The 16426-nt window shown below is 37.8% G+C and overlaps 1 protein-coding gene across 1 annotated transcript in view; it reads left to right on the plus strand.

Moving 5' to 3' along the window:
• The first annotated feature begins 2027 nt into the window (after positions 1–2027).
• The window catches only part of LOC139135629 (laminin subunit beta-1-like), a 74543-nt gene continuing 60144 nt past the window's right edge, over positions 2028–16426 (plus strand). The window contains exons 1-2 of the mRNA XM_070703122.1: positions 2028–2202; positions 2759–3005. Coding sequence (XP_070559223.1) covers positions 2957–3005 — 49 coding nt within the window. The 5' untranslated portion in view covers positions 2028–2202; positions 2759–2956. The remainder of the gene's footprint in view (positions 2203–2758; positions 3006–16426) is intronic.

Below are 16426 nucleotides of genomic sequence, written 5' to 3' on the forward strand. Positions count from 1 at the left end.
ATTGTCTATTTATGCAAGCCATTTAGAAGAGAACAAAAATCGAAGGAGAAGAGATTATATTTTTGTGTTCATGTATAATGCTGAACACCATACCCATGTTTGAACATGTTCATGTAAAATTGCTACTTGGCAATAAAATAATTGCAAAAGCAATACTGGTACAGAGGCTTAAAAATATTTAGTTCTGTTCAGAAAGGGTGTTTGAGTTCTAAGAGACATCTATTCCTGCCAAAAGTTTATTTGGACATTTCTTCAATCGACAAGTACTCACTGTCACAGATACATACCATAGAACTATCAAATCCAGCTGATGTGATTTGTGATTTTTTGGAGGACTATAATATCTAATCCCCATTGCAGGCCCACAGTGGAGAGCAGTAAATAGTCTTAGTTTCTGTTATCACTGTCTAAAATTGTATGTGTCTACTTGATAAATAGTCTCTTTCATAATGCAAGATTAGTCTTTTTTCAATTATTGCAATTTTGCAAAGCACAATCACTTACTGTAAAATTAAAAACCATTATATCAGTTGATTTAGCGCTTACTATAGATCAGTAATTCAATTTTTTTTTGAGCAGTGGTTAACACACAATATAGAGGATGGTACATGAAATTTTTTGAAAAAACAGGAATAAGAGATAGGGCTAGACACTTTGAAATACAACAGATATGGTCAAAGACTTAATTCACTCTGATTGAAAAATGTGTATTGGCTGAATACAAAGCCAGTTTCTATGAAAGAGGTCCTAAGTTTGTTATGTAAAGAACAACTCACTATATGGCCATGAAGCAGTTAAATTCTACTATTATCCTTGCCAAACATGAAACTCAAAAGAATACATAAATGGTCATAGTGGCAATTATGAGGACGAACCTAAATTCTTCTGGGAAAGTAAAAAAGTCTTTATCACCATTTGTACAATGTTGAGCATATACCACATAAACACCAGAATCACGATCTCGTTTTCTCAGTTAAATTTTTGTTCTCTTCCACCATTAATGTATCTGACATTCGATTGGCTTGCATAAATAGACAATGCTAAAAAGGAACAACCCATCAGTAATGTTTTTGAAAGGATTGATAATTTTGAAAATATAAAGACCAGCAAAAGACTTTAGATTTAATATCCATCATTCCATCAAAGACAAACCCAGAGTTTGATACTTTATAACATTTCAGATTAAATCACAACTAGTTGGTGTCAGACATATGATGCTGATAAATAAATTTCAGTTCTGTTAAGTAAAAGTTTGAACAGTTCAGTATTGACAATTAGGCTGTCTCATGAGTAAGGCAAGCTTTACGGGCAAACAAAAGTTTCTTGTAGCAAAGAAATATCTACTAAATAAGTTGCTGACAACTGAGGAAAGAAAAGTATGTTGAAGCCCATCAAATGGTGATGGGGACGACTTTATAATAATACCACATAGTATGGTCATGAGAAAATGAATGCAAGTGGCCAGTAACGCCAAGCCGTTTGCATGGTTGTGCGCCCTCAGTCGACAGGACTAAACACAGCAAAATCATGAAAATGGACTTGCGCGCTGAAAATGATCCACACAAAATTATTTTTGCCGGAAAGAACGATGTTGCATTTTATCAATGTTTTTCAGATTTTGAAAAGTTGAAATATAATGAAAATTGTTTCGAAGAGCTAGTAAGTTTTTGTATATTTTTTTGGGTCGAATAAAAACGATCGTGGTGTACACGGACGGACGGACGCGCACGCACGAAGTAAATCTTCCACAAACTTTGGAGCATTCCATAATTGAGTAGGGGTTAGTGCAAATGTGGCGCACCAAGAGTAGTAAACTAAAGGTGAGGAATGTACTTTGAATTACAGTTGTAATGATTTACACATATCGGTGCTACTCACGAAGATTCGTACGGTAGTTTCGTACACACTTTATTTCACAGTCGTTCCATAAAAGTTGGGTGGGATTTTATTTCTTGTACGATGCCCCGCGCCAAAGGCTACTTTGAGCTTCCGGTCACTCTTACTCAACCCCACTGAGTTCCTGTGCCACTGCACTGCGCTGGCTGTGAACGTTGATACAGGGCCCAGGGGTGCGAGAGCTTGGGAGTAGACCGATCAGCTTCGACAGGACGTGTGTCTCGCTGGGATTCGGCTGCTAAGACAGACTTTACGAAAGATTAAGCGTGATTTGTTCCTTGAGGAACAGTTCATCGCAGAGAAGAGGTATGTGAAACCAGTTTTATCTCTCAAGTTCGACGTGAAATAGCCACCCATTCTTTGTGTTACGACGTCGCTCCGAGGTCTGACCATTCTGTCTGAGACCCAAGGTCGATTTCTTGCCCGCACGTAAACACAGCTGAAAGTTTTGTACGCAGAACGCTTCCCTCGTGTATTCTCTCAAACCAGTGACCGTCTGCCTCGGCAAGGTGATATTCCTGATCGGAAACGTAGTGCATAATGATAAAAGGTTTGACAGTGATCTCCCAGTTTATTCGACCTGTACCTGCTTTCTAATTGCTCTCTGAAAATGTTAATTGTGAAGGTAGAAGCGAGAGTTGATCAACCATTGTTATATACTTCTTATAAAACACTTATGCTCAGTTGGCGAACGACAGTTCTCTGTATAAAATTGCTTGTCGTACTGGCCGAAGTCGACAAGCAAATTTCAATTCGCCTACGTCAAACCGCAAAACGCACTTACTAATCGACGGTGTTTGTTGACACCCGCCTGTCTCCACCTGTATCCTAAGTTTTCTTCTTTTCTGCTACAAATCCGCAGAGACCCGGAAAGGACCCAGCCGAGATAAACTTGAAGAATTTCGGAGTGGTTCGATCGGAAGCTTAAAACCGAGTCCTTTGTCGCCCCATTTTCGGCTAGCTACCACAGTAATACCACCAATGTGTCGGTAGTGTCCGTGTAACATACTTGGATATTAAGTCACGGGGACAACATTTGAGGATTTTACAGTGAAACGCTATGCTGCAAAAAATGTGGTGCTACTTTTTGTCCGTCTTAGCAGTTTATGGTAAGTTATTGTTGCTGAAACCACGGCTACTCCACAAACCTTCTCTTTATATTAGTGGTAATCGTGCCCCAAAATCTCACTATGTAAAAACTAAAAAAATTGACTTTGAGAATTTGCAATATTTTCACTCATTTTCGCCAGGGAAGATGGACACATGATAATAGAAGATATTTACCGATTTTTTTATTTCAGTATGCACCAGGACACTGGCTTTAGATGTCAGTCATTTTGGTGCCAGTATTCTCAAACTATTCAACAGTGTCGAAGTTTGAGCCGACATAAATGGCAGCCGTTAACATTTTGCTTGTTATTTATTGTAGACCCCCGTTTTCTGGAATGTGCTCATGTACCACAGAACTTTCAAGAGCTGTATCCACTGACACATATATACACATAAGGCAGGGACTATTTCACTGCTGTCAGGGGGTTTTATCATGTAATCTAGTTGCACACCCCATCCTTCAGGGCATGATTCTGCTGAATTTGATCTACTGCTTGTTCAGTAGTACTACTCAAATTCTGTTTTCAAGCTCTCAATTGTCTTCACATACTGTGGTCCTGGGTTGTATGTATTGCCTTTTACATGTGACTACAGTGAGGTTGTGCTCCTAATGATCTAGATAGAATAATTGTCAGAAAAAAAATCAGTCTAGAATCACATACAGTATGTCTTTAGTGTTCACTGCTGGGAATATGGTTATAAGTGAAGACACAGTAATGTGTATGGATGTAGTCTGACATTTCAGTAATGATAGCCGCCATTCTCTTGAATACCAACATGTCCGTACCTACTTCTTGAAATTACTAACTTATATGCTGGTAGTTAGGTAACACTGAAGGGCATAATTTTAGTCTTTCATTGGTACCTGCAATTAGAAAAGCAGCTACTGTACCCTGAATGTGTCATCTTTCTTGATACTGTTCTGATCTCATACAAGAATCATTGAAGAAACATGTAGGAAAGCCAGTCATTTTGTGTCACCTTTTTAGCTTCTCGTCTATTTATAGACAGAGAAGCCATTATTATTTTTATATTATGTGTAAAATGCAGTTAAATAAATTGTCAGGAATGAGGTGCTGGCCAACATTCCTCAGTTATGCTAATCCTTGTAACCAGTGACTGCTATTGTAATGTGGTGTCTCACTCGATATTCCTATCCAATGCCACAGTCAATATAACAGTAGTCATTTACATGTAGATGTCCTAGGTAAAACTTTTAAGGTTATGTCATAGGTAGTTCTCCAGTGTGCAACTTTGCAATCATGTCATCACTTTTTTACCAACTACCAACTGCAACTTTGAAGAGCCTGATGAAAACTCCAATGTATAATTTTCAAAATGTTTGAAATTTTCATTGCAACAAAACTCTGCACGGAACTGTGATTTCTTATGTCAAACCAGATTCTTTCCTCAGATTATAATTGTAGTGGCTCATGAAATGACACTGAGATCTTTAACTTGGGGTTGGAGAGGAGGTTTGCACCAGATATGCTTTGTGTAAATAAAACTGATTCTGGGCCTGACTGGTGCAGCCCACCCTGTAACACAACATGTTATGCGTAGTAGTTCTAAACAATAGTGTACACATTCCAACAAAAGTTTGGATCAGGTGGAAATTCAGGCTTGCGAAACTTCATCCACTCGGTGAACTGATATAAAAAGGGTTCCCTCATAGAAGTGACAATACTGAGCCAGACAGTAAGGTGTAGGATTTGATATGAACCACAACATTCACAAGGTTTTGTTTGTTCAGTGGGGAAAGATGGAATTTCAACTGATGCCAGTTCCATATTGAGTTAGATTGGTCCAAGGGGTATATGCAAAAGTGGACAGATGTGGTTTGTGTTCAAAATAACAAAAGAAGTGTTAGCCTTCAAAGAGGAAATCAAGGAAGTTTGCTTTGTTCCAGACAATCCCATTTGGCTTTGGCAGACTGGCTGTATGGCTTCCTTTCAAACTGCCCCTGTTGATGGAGTTTGGCTTCAAAGGCAGTTAAATTGAGACCAGCTCTGAAAAATAGTATTTCTACTGAAATGAAATCTTCATTCACACTTTCTTCAGTGTCTTGTTCAAGTTATGCAACATTCTTGGTTATCACTGGATAATTCTCAACTAAATTACTTATCCTATGTCCCTTGGAACTGAGTCAGCCGTCTTTCATAACGCTTACTGGTGTTGATATGTTACATGTAAATCCCCTTACAAAGTGTTTCACAGGTTCACTTTATGCAATGGTGTGGCTTTTCAGTTACACAAGCCATCTTTACCATTCAGTGGCAAATATATATTAACCTGGCAATGATCTTTCATAATTGTAATTTATGTCATAATCGAAAAGGCAGAGTGATTTTATTTGCCTTATGTGTGGGTGTGATTTGTAAAGCCAGTGCAAATCTGTCACCTTGACAAGGTTCAGGAGGAAGAGTTTTAATCAGTAATGTGGTTGCAGTCACATAAAGATGGCACACTGAGGAATTTGTGTCTGGTCACCCACATCCTACTCTGACCTTTGGTTTCCTCCCCAGTGTAACCCCCGTGTCATCCAACATTTATCCAGTGTAAATGACTATAAGGTCAATTGCTATGATGATTTAAAGTTGTTTTTTGTGCAGGGTTAACCTCAGATCATGCCAGTGAGGCAAGTTATCTATGTTCATGAAAAGTGGAATATCTTAAAAACCAAGATTCATGATGACCTTGACAAGGACTTTATTAACAGCACTTTAACTGGGAGATTTTAAAAAAGGAAGCATCTAGTGACACCTTTTATTTTGATTTAGATTTCGCAGACAAGCTGAATTTAGGGTTCAAATGAAAGGAACTACTGGATGTGGTGTTAAAATGTACAGATGAATATACAGTTCTGAATAATACCCTATGCTTAAACAATATTTCATCACAAGTCATAGAAAATCGTAAAGCAAGTAGTTGTTTACAGAATATTATATCATATCAGTATATTGATGGTGCAAATACAGCAATCTGATTGGTCGAGATGCAAAAAGAACCAAGGTATATTGGCGATATACCATGGCTGGCATATGCATGAGCTCTCAGCTTGAGCAAAAATCTGTTCATGATGTTCCACACCAGAATTTCAATATACTGTTATGATATAACAGCAATAAATCACACCCGGCGACGGTATACCATGAGATTTTGACCAGTTCACGACATATATGCACCAGCAATAGCAAGTGCATATATGAAGTGAACTGGTCAAAATCTCTTGGTATACTGTCGCTGGGTGTGATTTATTGCTTAATGATCACATTTTATGAATCTATCAGTAGACCTTAGAAGCTGGTTAATTTTTTGAAGCAGTGCGAGTCCTTAGGGAGTGTGAGTATGAAAACTGCTTTTTCAAGCATACAACTATTTAGCTTGTTTGGTTTGTTTGCACAGCAAAGAGCCATCAAAGCACAGTTAGAAAGATAACTTTTGATCAGACTCAGAGTTGTCCCGGTTAGCAAATAAAGGGCTTTAGTGAATCGCTAGCTATTATTATGTTTGTGTAATTCTTCAGGGCTTTTTGCTGTGAGAACAATGAGAAAGTTGGCAAAAACCCCTGGTCACCTTTTGTCTATGTGTAAAGCTGGCTGTCGTTTCAGGGTACTCATTTGACTGTTCTTCGAGATTTTCTAGTTTCACAGTCATAAAATGTGGAGATGTAGGAGAGGTTATCAAGAAGTACTGAAAAAAGTCTTCTCAGACCGGAAGTCTTGCTAATTACTTACCTGTGCAATGTTCCCTGGGATACTGTGCAGGGCTTCATTCATTCTGCAGTCCCCTGGCTGATCAAACTGTCCTAATCCACTGAATACAAAAGTTACAGTATTCTGTAATCTGTATGGCGGTGTCTTAGGATTCACTAGGGCAGCAACAACAATGCTTCTCTGTGCCATTGTCAAAGAGAATTGAACTGATGGACTACGTGAACAAACCTGTCAATGTTACTCAAGCTTTGTCTGATCTCCCCTCCTGAAGTTTAGCTCTGTTGAAACAGTTGCAAGGATTCAACATAATGTGGTGAAGTCTTATAAATGAAGACAGAACAAATACAAATTTTCCTTGTATAATTTTGATTTAATAGTAATCATAAGATATTGAGAATGAGAAAGTTGCATGATTACACAAGACTGTTCTTTGATGTTTCCACAACCAAGAGAATCCCTGTAAAGTCTGTATAATCTTGTTTGATTGGCCAGGTTCACCAGAATCAAAGGTGAAGGGAATTTTATTTCTCTTTTCATTATCGAATTTGAGGGAAAAAATTGGATAAAAATATCATCATTCATTTCTTTCTAATAGTTATGGATGAGATTTTCTAGTTTGACTGTCATGTAATCTACATCAATTTTATATAAACCAGAAGATCATTAACTTCTAGAGTAGCATAAACTTATCATGCTGGTTTCCTTTATTACACTTGTGAGAGATAGCCTCTTTTTTAGGTCGCAACTTTTTAATCAACTTTTTTGTATCAAGTAATTCAGTCTGCTGTGCTGGAAGTGCAACTCATTGATTAGACTGCTGTTAACTATGGGTATGTTTTCAATCACTATGTGTGAGTAAGTTGTACACTACATCAAAAAAAAATCTCATTTTACTGTTCTCAGCATGGAGTGATCATTGGATACTGATGCCACTGTGTGGTTCAAATTCTAATTGTTGGAATTCCTTTACAGGAAAGGTTCAGGAGGCAGGTTAATACACGAGAGGGTTCACTTCTCAAATGGTGCCAGATGACAGCATGGTGTTTGCTGTACATACTGCAGTCTTTTATGAGATGTACATTGTGATTTATTTCTAAGAAAGTGATGTTTCCTATTTTGATGATAATGAATATTTTCATCCATTTGCTGCAATACTCAAACATAGTACAGATCAAACTTTGTTTTGTGTGCATTGTTTTATGTCAGTGAGACAAGAGAGTTCCTTCCCCTATCTAGGCTGGCTGCACTGAACTAAAAAATAGAGGACATTATTTCAGTTTAATACAGTGAAGGGGCAACAAAAAGATAGAAAACCAGTCCCATTCAATGTTTGTCTCGCCTAGTTAGAATCTTAACCAATCCAGTGATGAAGGTTGTCATCGGAAATGAACAGGACCTTGACCTAGCAATGGGTGTGACTGTCATAAAAAAGTGAGGTATGGTTTATATAAAATTGTTGTAGACTATCTGTCAGTTGACTGGTGTCTTTGCCTATACAAGGCAGGACCACTCGTAAAACATCCTCCAAATGAGCAGATTGACCTCATTTCTTGTGAGGTGACTTCCCATGCTGTCCCTGAAGAAAGTCACAAGTGACATCCAAATTTCTAGAGTGGCAGTATCTGTATGAATGCTCATGGCATCACTTCAAGCAAGCGAGGAGAATTCAGGTCGTTGTCTGTCCTAAATCATTCCAGTGCTTCAATCATGACAGGCTACATATACTACAATATCTTCTGATTCAGAAAATCTGGAACTTCGCACTTTGTTGGTTCTACAACTGAACGAAAGGATTAATATGTCAGATAAGATACGGTGTTTCAGCTTTCAGCGATGATGAGTTTCAGACCGTGGCTGTTTTCTTTCTTTTTTCTGAAGATAATGAAAAGGTCCATGCTTACACACACAGTGGGTTACTTTCATTTCAGTACAAGGATCAAAGGATAAGACCCAAGTCACCATTGAATCAACATGCTGCTCTTTCACACTTCAAAATTACATGCACATGTGTGTAAAGAAGCTTAGAAAGTGACCCACATTACTCAGGACTCTGGTGTAGTGAAAGATTTGTCCCCTGCTAGCTGTCTGTTAGCCCAAATCCTCACAGCCCAGATACATGCAATTGTTCCCCACTATTGTTCACCCATCGGCATCTATAGATCTATAATTAGCTACCTATAGAGTTCTATTGGTATTTTCCCCCCATGAAAACTCATAATACCTTCAGTTCCACACTGCTGAATGGCACACATAGAGACTTTATATCTGTCATTCAGAAGATTTACATCTTGATCAGTGGTTTCAAAGTCCTCAACAGTAATATTCAGATGGTTCTGTTTGCTGATTTCTTCATCTTATTCATGTTATTTCTAATGATCAAGTGCTACAGGTCACTGTAAGCAAAGTCAAGCTAGAGAAATTACTTGATACAGCGTTGAAGTTTGAGCGTTGTACTGTTTTGCCATGATAATGGGTGGGTTTCTTTCATGAAAGCAACATTGTTTGGCCTTCATTTGTTTGTGAACTTTCATTGGTGCCGGCATTTCATGGTCATGGTATTGAAAATGTAAAGTACACTCTGGTCTGTGTTGTATGTGGGCAATGGACATATACCTGTTTATAATCCAATGTAAATCCATTGTTGACCACAGTAAGTGCTTTATGTGTAAGACCAGTACTTTTTGAAAGAAGTTTTGTCATACTTGAGAGGCAGAGAAAGGCTTCAGCAGTGGCATGTGCCTACCTTGCCTTGGAAGTGCTTATATGTAATTCAAGCATATAACCACAAATCTATTGAAAATCAGACTAGCAGGAATTACACTTCGTGACAGGAAGATTTCATGTAAAATAGTCATAATAACCTCCAGGTCACAAATTTGTTGCATTCCTATAATTTCTCGATATATACACATTTATCTGAACACTATCTAATGTACCCATCATTGGATGTAATTTGCCTCTTTTAAATGATGTGAAACACACTTAAAACATCTGACCAGTCAACATTTCCACTACTTCTTGTTTCCAAGAGAACTTTGAAATGTGTGATCCATTTTTATCAAAAATTAAGAGAGCTTAACTCTCTGTACTTATTCAGATACAAACTATACATGTTTTTTTTTCAAAAGTATGCATGAACTTGATGAAGAAATGTAGACGTTAGGTCATACAAAGGTGTCGCCTGTCTTTGTCAGTTTTTTGATAACCTTTATTCTATGCCAAGTGCTTCAGATTTTGAGTGACCCTGTTGTCCTGGTGAACGTCTGTTCTGTGTCACAACAGACTTGGTTGAATAGGTTTGCTCTCATAAAAGCATGTAGGACCATTGCTTGCTGCCCTGATTGCTAAGTTCCTGTTCATCTGAGGCGTGATGAGTGTGCAAAGAAATGTCATGTTGTTTAGGTAAAGTTCTAGTGATACACAAGCCAATTGCATGTGTTTACAGAGTCATTAGGGAGATCAGCTGGTATTCAGTGCATATTCAACTGTCATAGGGGAATTCTGTCATTGTTTGCTGTTACTGCACAGTTTCCCTTGTCATGCACTACTGATGTTTGTACCCGTCACCTGTGGTTATAATGGTCAATCATCTGCAAAGTGACCATGCATTAATGCAATAGCCAAAAGCATACAGTGTAAATCACATGAAGGATCTGTTGACTAAATCTAAATACTGTCAAATACGGCTAAGACACCTTCAGAACACTACAATTTCAAAACAACTGAATTATACAAGGTTAGTCACTAAATACAACACTTTACGGACAGAGGCACAGTGAGTTACATATTCAGTGGCCTAAGTTAGTCCAATATCATTCACTGATCTTAAGTTCACATAGGGCCATATTTTGTATATAACGGTTAACCCTTACAATATTCACCTTCCCTGTTGAAGGCCCAATTTATGTTATTTAGGGGAAATTGTAGGGGTTTGAAGATAGGCAACTCTACATGAGACAAATGCGAGTTGACTGACATGAAATTGTTATAAGATTATCTATACAAAACTTGACAGCACCGTAGTTAGCACAATGTACCATCAAATACTCAGTGGATGACTGCAACAGCTCAATCTATTTTCATTTGCTTGGTTTTGAAGTAACAAAATTATTTCCACACAGTTTTCTTGCTTTTATTTATTTAGCAATAACATATGATATGAATTGTCACTATATCTACTATAGTAGACCATAGTTTTTTTACATGGGAAATCAACAGGTCAAATGTATGAAATTTGTAATATGCCACCAGGATCAGAAGGTAGTATGCGCTGTGCAAAAAATGGAAAGTTATTATGCTACGCTAAATGCTAGAATCCTATAGACTAATTTAGCAATAATGTACCCCTCCCAGCCCATAATGGACTCAAGCAAACTTTGCATAACACAGTGTATGAGGCAAAGCCAAATACACCATGTTATCGAAGTTTGCTTTTGTCCATTATTGGCCGTGAGGGAGTGCATTATTGCAGTCATTTTATAGTTTTGGCAATGCCAGTGAATTTGTATATGTAGAAAACATGGGGCCACAATGTTTGATAATTGGATGCATTATAAGTAATCATCTGCTGGATGATGTCAAAAGAACTCACTGGTATTGATAAAGCTATAAATATAATATTATATATTATTAGGTGAATGGAATTTTTGTGAAGGTAATTTGAACTTCACGTTCAAAAAGTATTCTGCTCATTTCCAAGTCCATTCAGCATGCCAAGCTTATCTTGTATTTTGTTGGGAGGAAGACGTTAATCCTCTTTTTCCTCGAATGTTACATTGGGCTGACAGTAAGCCTATCATTTAATTAATTTGCCGTCCAAACCAACTCACCTGCCTGATCATCATGCAGTGTTGAATAGCCCTGATTTTTGCAGATTTTTCCAGTTATACAAAAGAAAGGCAATATTTACAGAAATTTCACAGGGATTATGACAACTTTCTGCTGAAAGATTACACCTTCCAAACCATTTGTTGTTCAGAATGTTTTGTCTTCTATCTTTAAATTATCAGAAAAGTTGGTGTAGCCCTGTGTTTTCCTACTGGATCTATGGATCTTTGTATGTACTGGTGGTATTATGGGCTAGACAGAGTTCATGTAGATGGATCAGAACTTTCCTGAATCTAATAGACTCTACAAAGCCAAATGATAGGCAAGGTTAAGAAATTATTCCTTGTACTTTGATGTAGACAAGAAAAGATTCAGAGTAAAGGGATTGAGACAACTTTGTTGAGGCTTATCTTGGTTTTGAGTCGGGTTTTTCAGTATGACGACTTGCATTGTTTTGACTTCAAAGGCGACAATAACGCATGAGAATATGAATGTCAAGTCATCTTAGGCAAATCCTGATTTGTGGTCAATGGAGCTGCCCGGGGGCAGCGTGTACTTTGTCAAACGCCCATTCTTCATGGCTGTGATGTTGTGCAACAACAGACATGGGTATATCATGCTTTCAGTTTGTATTACAGTGAACCGAAACATCCCCATTGTGGCACCTTCATGTGAGACACAGGGATAATTCATCCGTGTATCGGAATAGTCAGCAAAACAGACGTCTTAATTTGGATAAGTGCAGCAATATCGAACTCTGCCATACATTGGAAGGTAGCTTTATAGTGTGTTTTAAAGCCCAGTATTGTTTATATATGGCTGTTACAGCTGTGAGTTGGGTCCTAAAGAAGAAGTGATTTGAATGGTATTGATGGCTCGATGAGCAAACAAAAATAGAATCTTCATAAGAATTAGAACATTATGAATCACCATACAAGAAACTAGTATTTTGTGGCTTAATGAACTGGAGTAAACATTGACCTTTCTGCATGCATAACCATAACATGGTCTCTCCCTGTTAGTGAATACAAATAATATTCATCATTTTTTGAGCCTATAGTTTTCACATGCATAATGCAATCTGAGTCAACACTGACTTTAAAAAGAGGGATTTCCATGATGTCCTCCCACCCTGTAGAATGTCCACAGATCTGTTCAGGTAGGTTCAAAGGTTATGGCAATCAGAAGTGAAGAAAACACTGATGACGGATGGGAGAGGGAGACTTTGCATTGCCGTGTCAAATATCGCCCTCGTCAGGAATTCCACAGGTTACATTCCAATCATGTCACTCCAGTCTGCTGTGCTAGATTTTGCAATGAGCGTTTTGTACACTGCACAGTGTGATTGCATTAGAGTCACTTTTCTCAAATAATTTTGTTTTTTGATTTGCCAAGAATTTGATTTTGGTAACGACAGTCATAGCTGCATAAGAGAAAGGTTATTGCATTGCCATTCATGCAGTTGTATGGACTTCAGGACTGTAATTTCCTCTTCCTTACATGTTAAAGTACAGTAGTAGGTTTGTATGTAAGGATGGTGTTGATATCACAGCAAAAGACAGCCAAGTGGTTCAACATGCTTTAAAACGGCACTGTAGATACAAGTGTAGAAGTTGTTCTTGAAGTTTCCTAGATGTACCTATATCCCTCTATTCCAGACCTGTATCTGATATATTCTCCCATGGTCCCTTCCCTGACATGCCACCTCATAGAATAACCTTTGTTCCTCAATGTAATAAAAACAAAAGAAACCTATTATTATATCACAGTCCTTTTTAGCTACTATAGACTATAGTCTATAGAAGCTATTGGGATGGGTATCCGTCCGGCGTCCGTCGTCAGTCTGTATGTATGTATGTGTGTAGTATGTATGTATGTATGTATGTATGTCCGTTTGTGAGGCGTCCGTCCACTCAAATATCTTGAGAACCGCAGTACTTACTGATTTGATATTTGTTGTGTAGATGAAAAAATACGATTTTGAGAAACTGTTTTTTTTAATTTTTTGATATTGTTGAAATAGGCAAATTAATGCCAAAAAAGGTGTTTTTGGTAAAAAATCTTCTTCTTCATAACCGCTGGTCAGACAGCTTTGTTATTTGGTATACAGGTCCCTAGGGGTAACCCAACTTAGACTTGTTCAAATTGTGATGAAATATGCAAATCTGTATTTTAAGGAATTTTTTTGTCATTTTTGGTCAAAATTTGACTTACATTGTATGTAATTCTTGTACTGTATAAACCCTATCAATTCACCCAGAAAAAAATAATTAATATGATTTTAAATAATTGAATTAATTAGGAAATCATCAAAGCCAAATAATTTTAGTGTAGAATTATCAGAAAGTTCAACTTTTTTTGACAGTTCATAGTGAAATGCTTACCATCTTGGAGGATTAAAACATGTAAAGGCAACTTTCCTGAATCCCAACTTTGACATATTCTGAACCGTCATTATTGTGCCCTGTATGTTATCTAAAAGAAATTGCTCAAAATAGTCAATAGAGATAGAGATAGAGAAAGTTCTAATTTCCATTTATGGTTGACTTGGTAAGGATAAAATAAAATTACTTTTTGAGGAAAAAAAATAGAGTGGTCAATTAAAAGAGTGGTCAAAGTGATAGGGTTTTTATGGTAAAGCTGGGCTGTATAAAGATTCCTCATGTGCTATTTATAGCAATTATGCAATCTGTGTAAACAGTGCAATGAAAGTGTAACATGATTCCTTATAATGCTTTTGATGACCTTGAACTTCTTAAGTTTCAAACCTTTGTCTCTTCAGTGTGCTTTCTCTGAGTATGTACAGTCTCAACTTATTAAACAGAACTCACAATGTTAATCAAAGATATCCACCTTCTTCATCAATACATGTGTCACAAAAGGTTATTCTCTACATAACTCAACAGAGCTCTGTCAACTGTTGAGTTGCTTGTTCTTTCAAAACCGCTGGTCAGACAGCTTTAATATTTAGTTTACTTGTCCGTAGGATGACCTTAGTGAGATAATTTCATACAGTAAGGAAATACTTAATTTTGTATCCATGTCTATAGTAGCTTCAGGGACTTTGGCCCTGTGTTTTACAAATGAAGCATGTTATATTCAAATACATGGTATTTCTATTGCCATGCATGAGTCTTTACAAGTTCAACTTGCCAGACAGTCTCGTTATATATTACTATTAAACCTCTATGTTTACTGTGAACAGCTACTGTGATCTCTTCTGAACAGATGTTGTACGAATGCCATAGTATATTTACCCCACTCGTAGTTGTTTACTTTTCACTGAGAACATACCTACTGAATGAAAAATATGCGAACAATAAGTTCTATGCTCATTGTTTGGTTTTGGTGGTGGCTCGGATTCATTACGCCTCAGATGGCCAATCAAACTGTCCTACACCTTTCTAGAAGTTTCTTTACTGCATTACAGGAATTCAAATGATGTATGACACTCTCAAATTCAACATCACAAGGACGAATGAAATGGCTTTCTTTTACTATGGATACATGTATGCAAATCAAATGTACCTACCTTTATAGTGCAGGCACATATATTCTTTGCATTGCACAATTTTCAACTTCTTTCACTTGTGTAGGCTCCAAATGCCACTACTGTTTAAATAGTAATGTAATATTTCCATTGTTCTTTGGATTTGCAATTGATTTAGTGCAAAGTCACTACCATTCAACTTAGATTTGGATGTGAGTGTAACTTACAGCGTTACTTGACCTCAAAACTTGACATGCAGTATTCGCATTCCGTTCAAAGGCAAAAAGCAAAACTTTTTATAAGCATTTTCATGTGTACATGAATGATTGAAATGCATAAAAACCAAGCAAAACTAAAAGTGAAAGATAATTTGAGTTCAGAAATGGACAACTGTACACATATAGCATTCCGGATATATCAATGGTGACATGTGTTGAACCACATGACTATGTATTTAGTCTAGAATCTAGCCATTGGTTTCTGCTTTTGTTGTGAGTTTTCAGAGCTTAAAATAAAAGGCTAGTCTAGGTTCTAGACTTCTTGAAGTTGGGCATGGAGTAGATCTTAATCGTACCACACACACAAGTACCCTAGCAATGCATTGTGGAAAAAATAACAATTCTCACGAGAAAACTGGTAACCATAGTGTTGACAGAGATAAACCTGTGTATTTCCGCTTTGTTGAACACTGAATGAATGATTCCATTTGCCAATTTAGTCATGGAATGTAGCTCTAGACATACATCTCTATTAACAGTTTTCACCATTTTTGAAATACCAGTGTCAAAGATACATTAGCAGTGTAAGTTTCCTTGGAAATTTTACTAAGTTGTTGTAATGCAGTGGAAAACTATAGAGATTTAATGAGGTTCAGTGATGAGAGTGTTGATAGAAAGATCAGCCTTCCATAATCGTATGAGTGCTTGGATTCGCCATCGTGTCCCTTAACCCTTTTCCTGCCAAGTCGGTGAAAATCCGCTTGAAATTCGGTGTAGCTAGAATCTGAGCAGCCACGGCCGTTATCCTGCCAAGGCGGTGGAAATCGGGCTACTTTTTGGTACCCCCTTTCCTGCCTAGTCGACGGAACTACGTGTAGCAAACCTTGCTCGCGCTAGGGTCGTTCGAGGACAGGTTTTGGGCGAGGAACGGCGTTTGCTCTCGAAATGGGTTCACAGAGAGTCCAGGACAGGGAAAGGTGCGGAAGCTACCCAGCCAGTCCCCCACCCCGGTGGGGGACTGGTTTTTTTTTTGGGGGGACGAGTAGCGTACTTGGCAGGTTAGCACGTTGACGTATTCTAGCGGAGTTTGGGGTAACTTGGCTCTGAGGCACTACATAGATTGCGGCCGAAATTGACCGTCTCGGCAACGCTAATCTGTAAGGCAACCG

Source organism: Ptychodera flava, chromosome 6, assembly GCF_041260155.1.
Source record: "Ptychodera flava strain L36383 chromosome 6, AS_Pfla_20210202, whole genome shotgun sequence".
Taxonomy (NCBI): domain Eukaryota; kingdom Metazoa; phylum Hemichordata; class Enteropneusta; family Ptychoderidae; genus Ptychodera; species Ptychodera flava.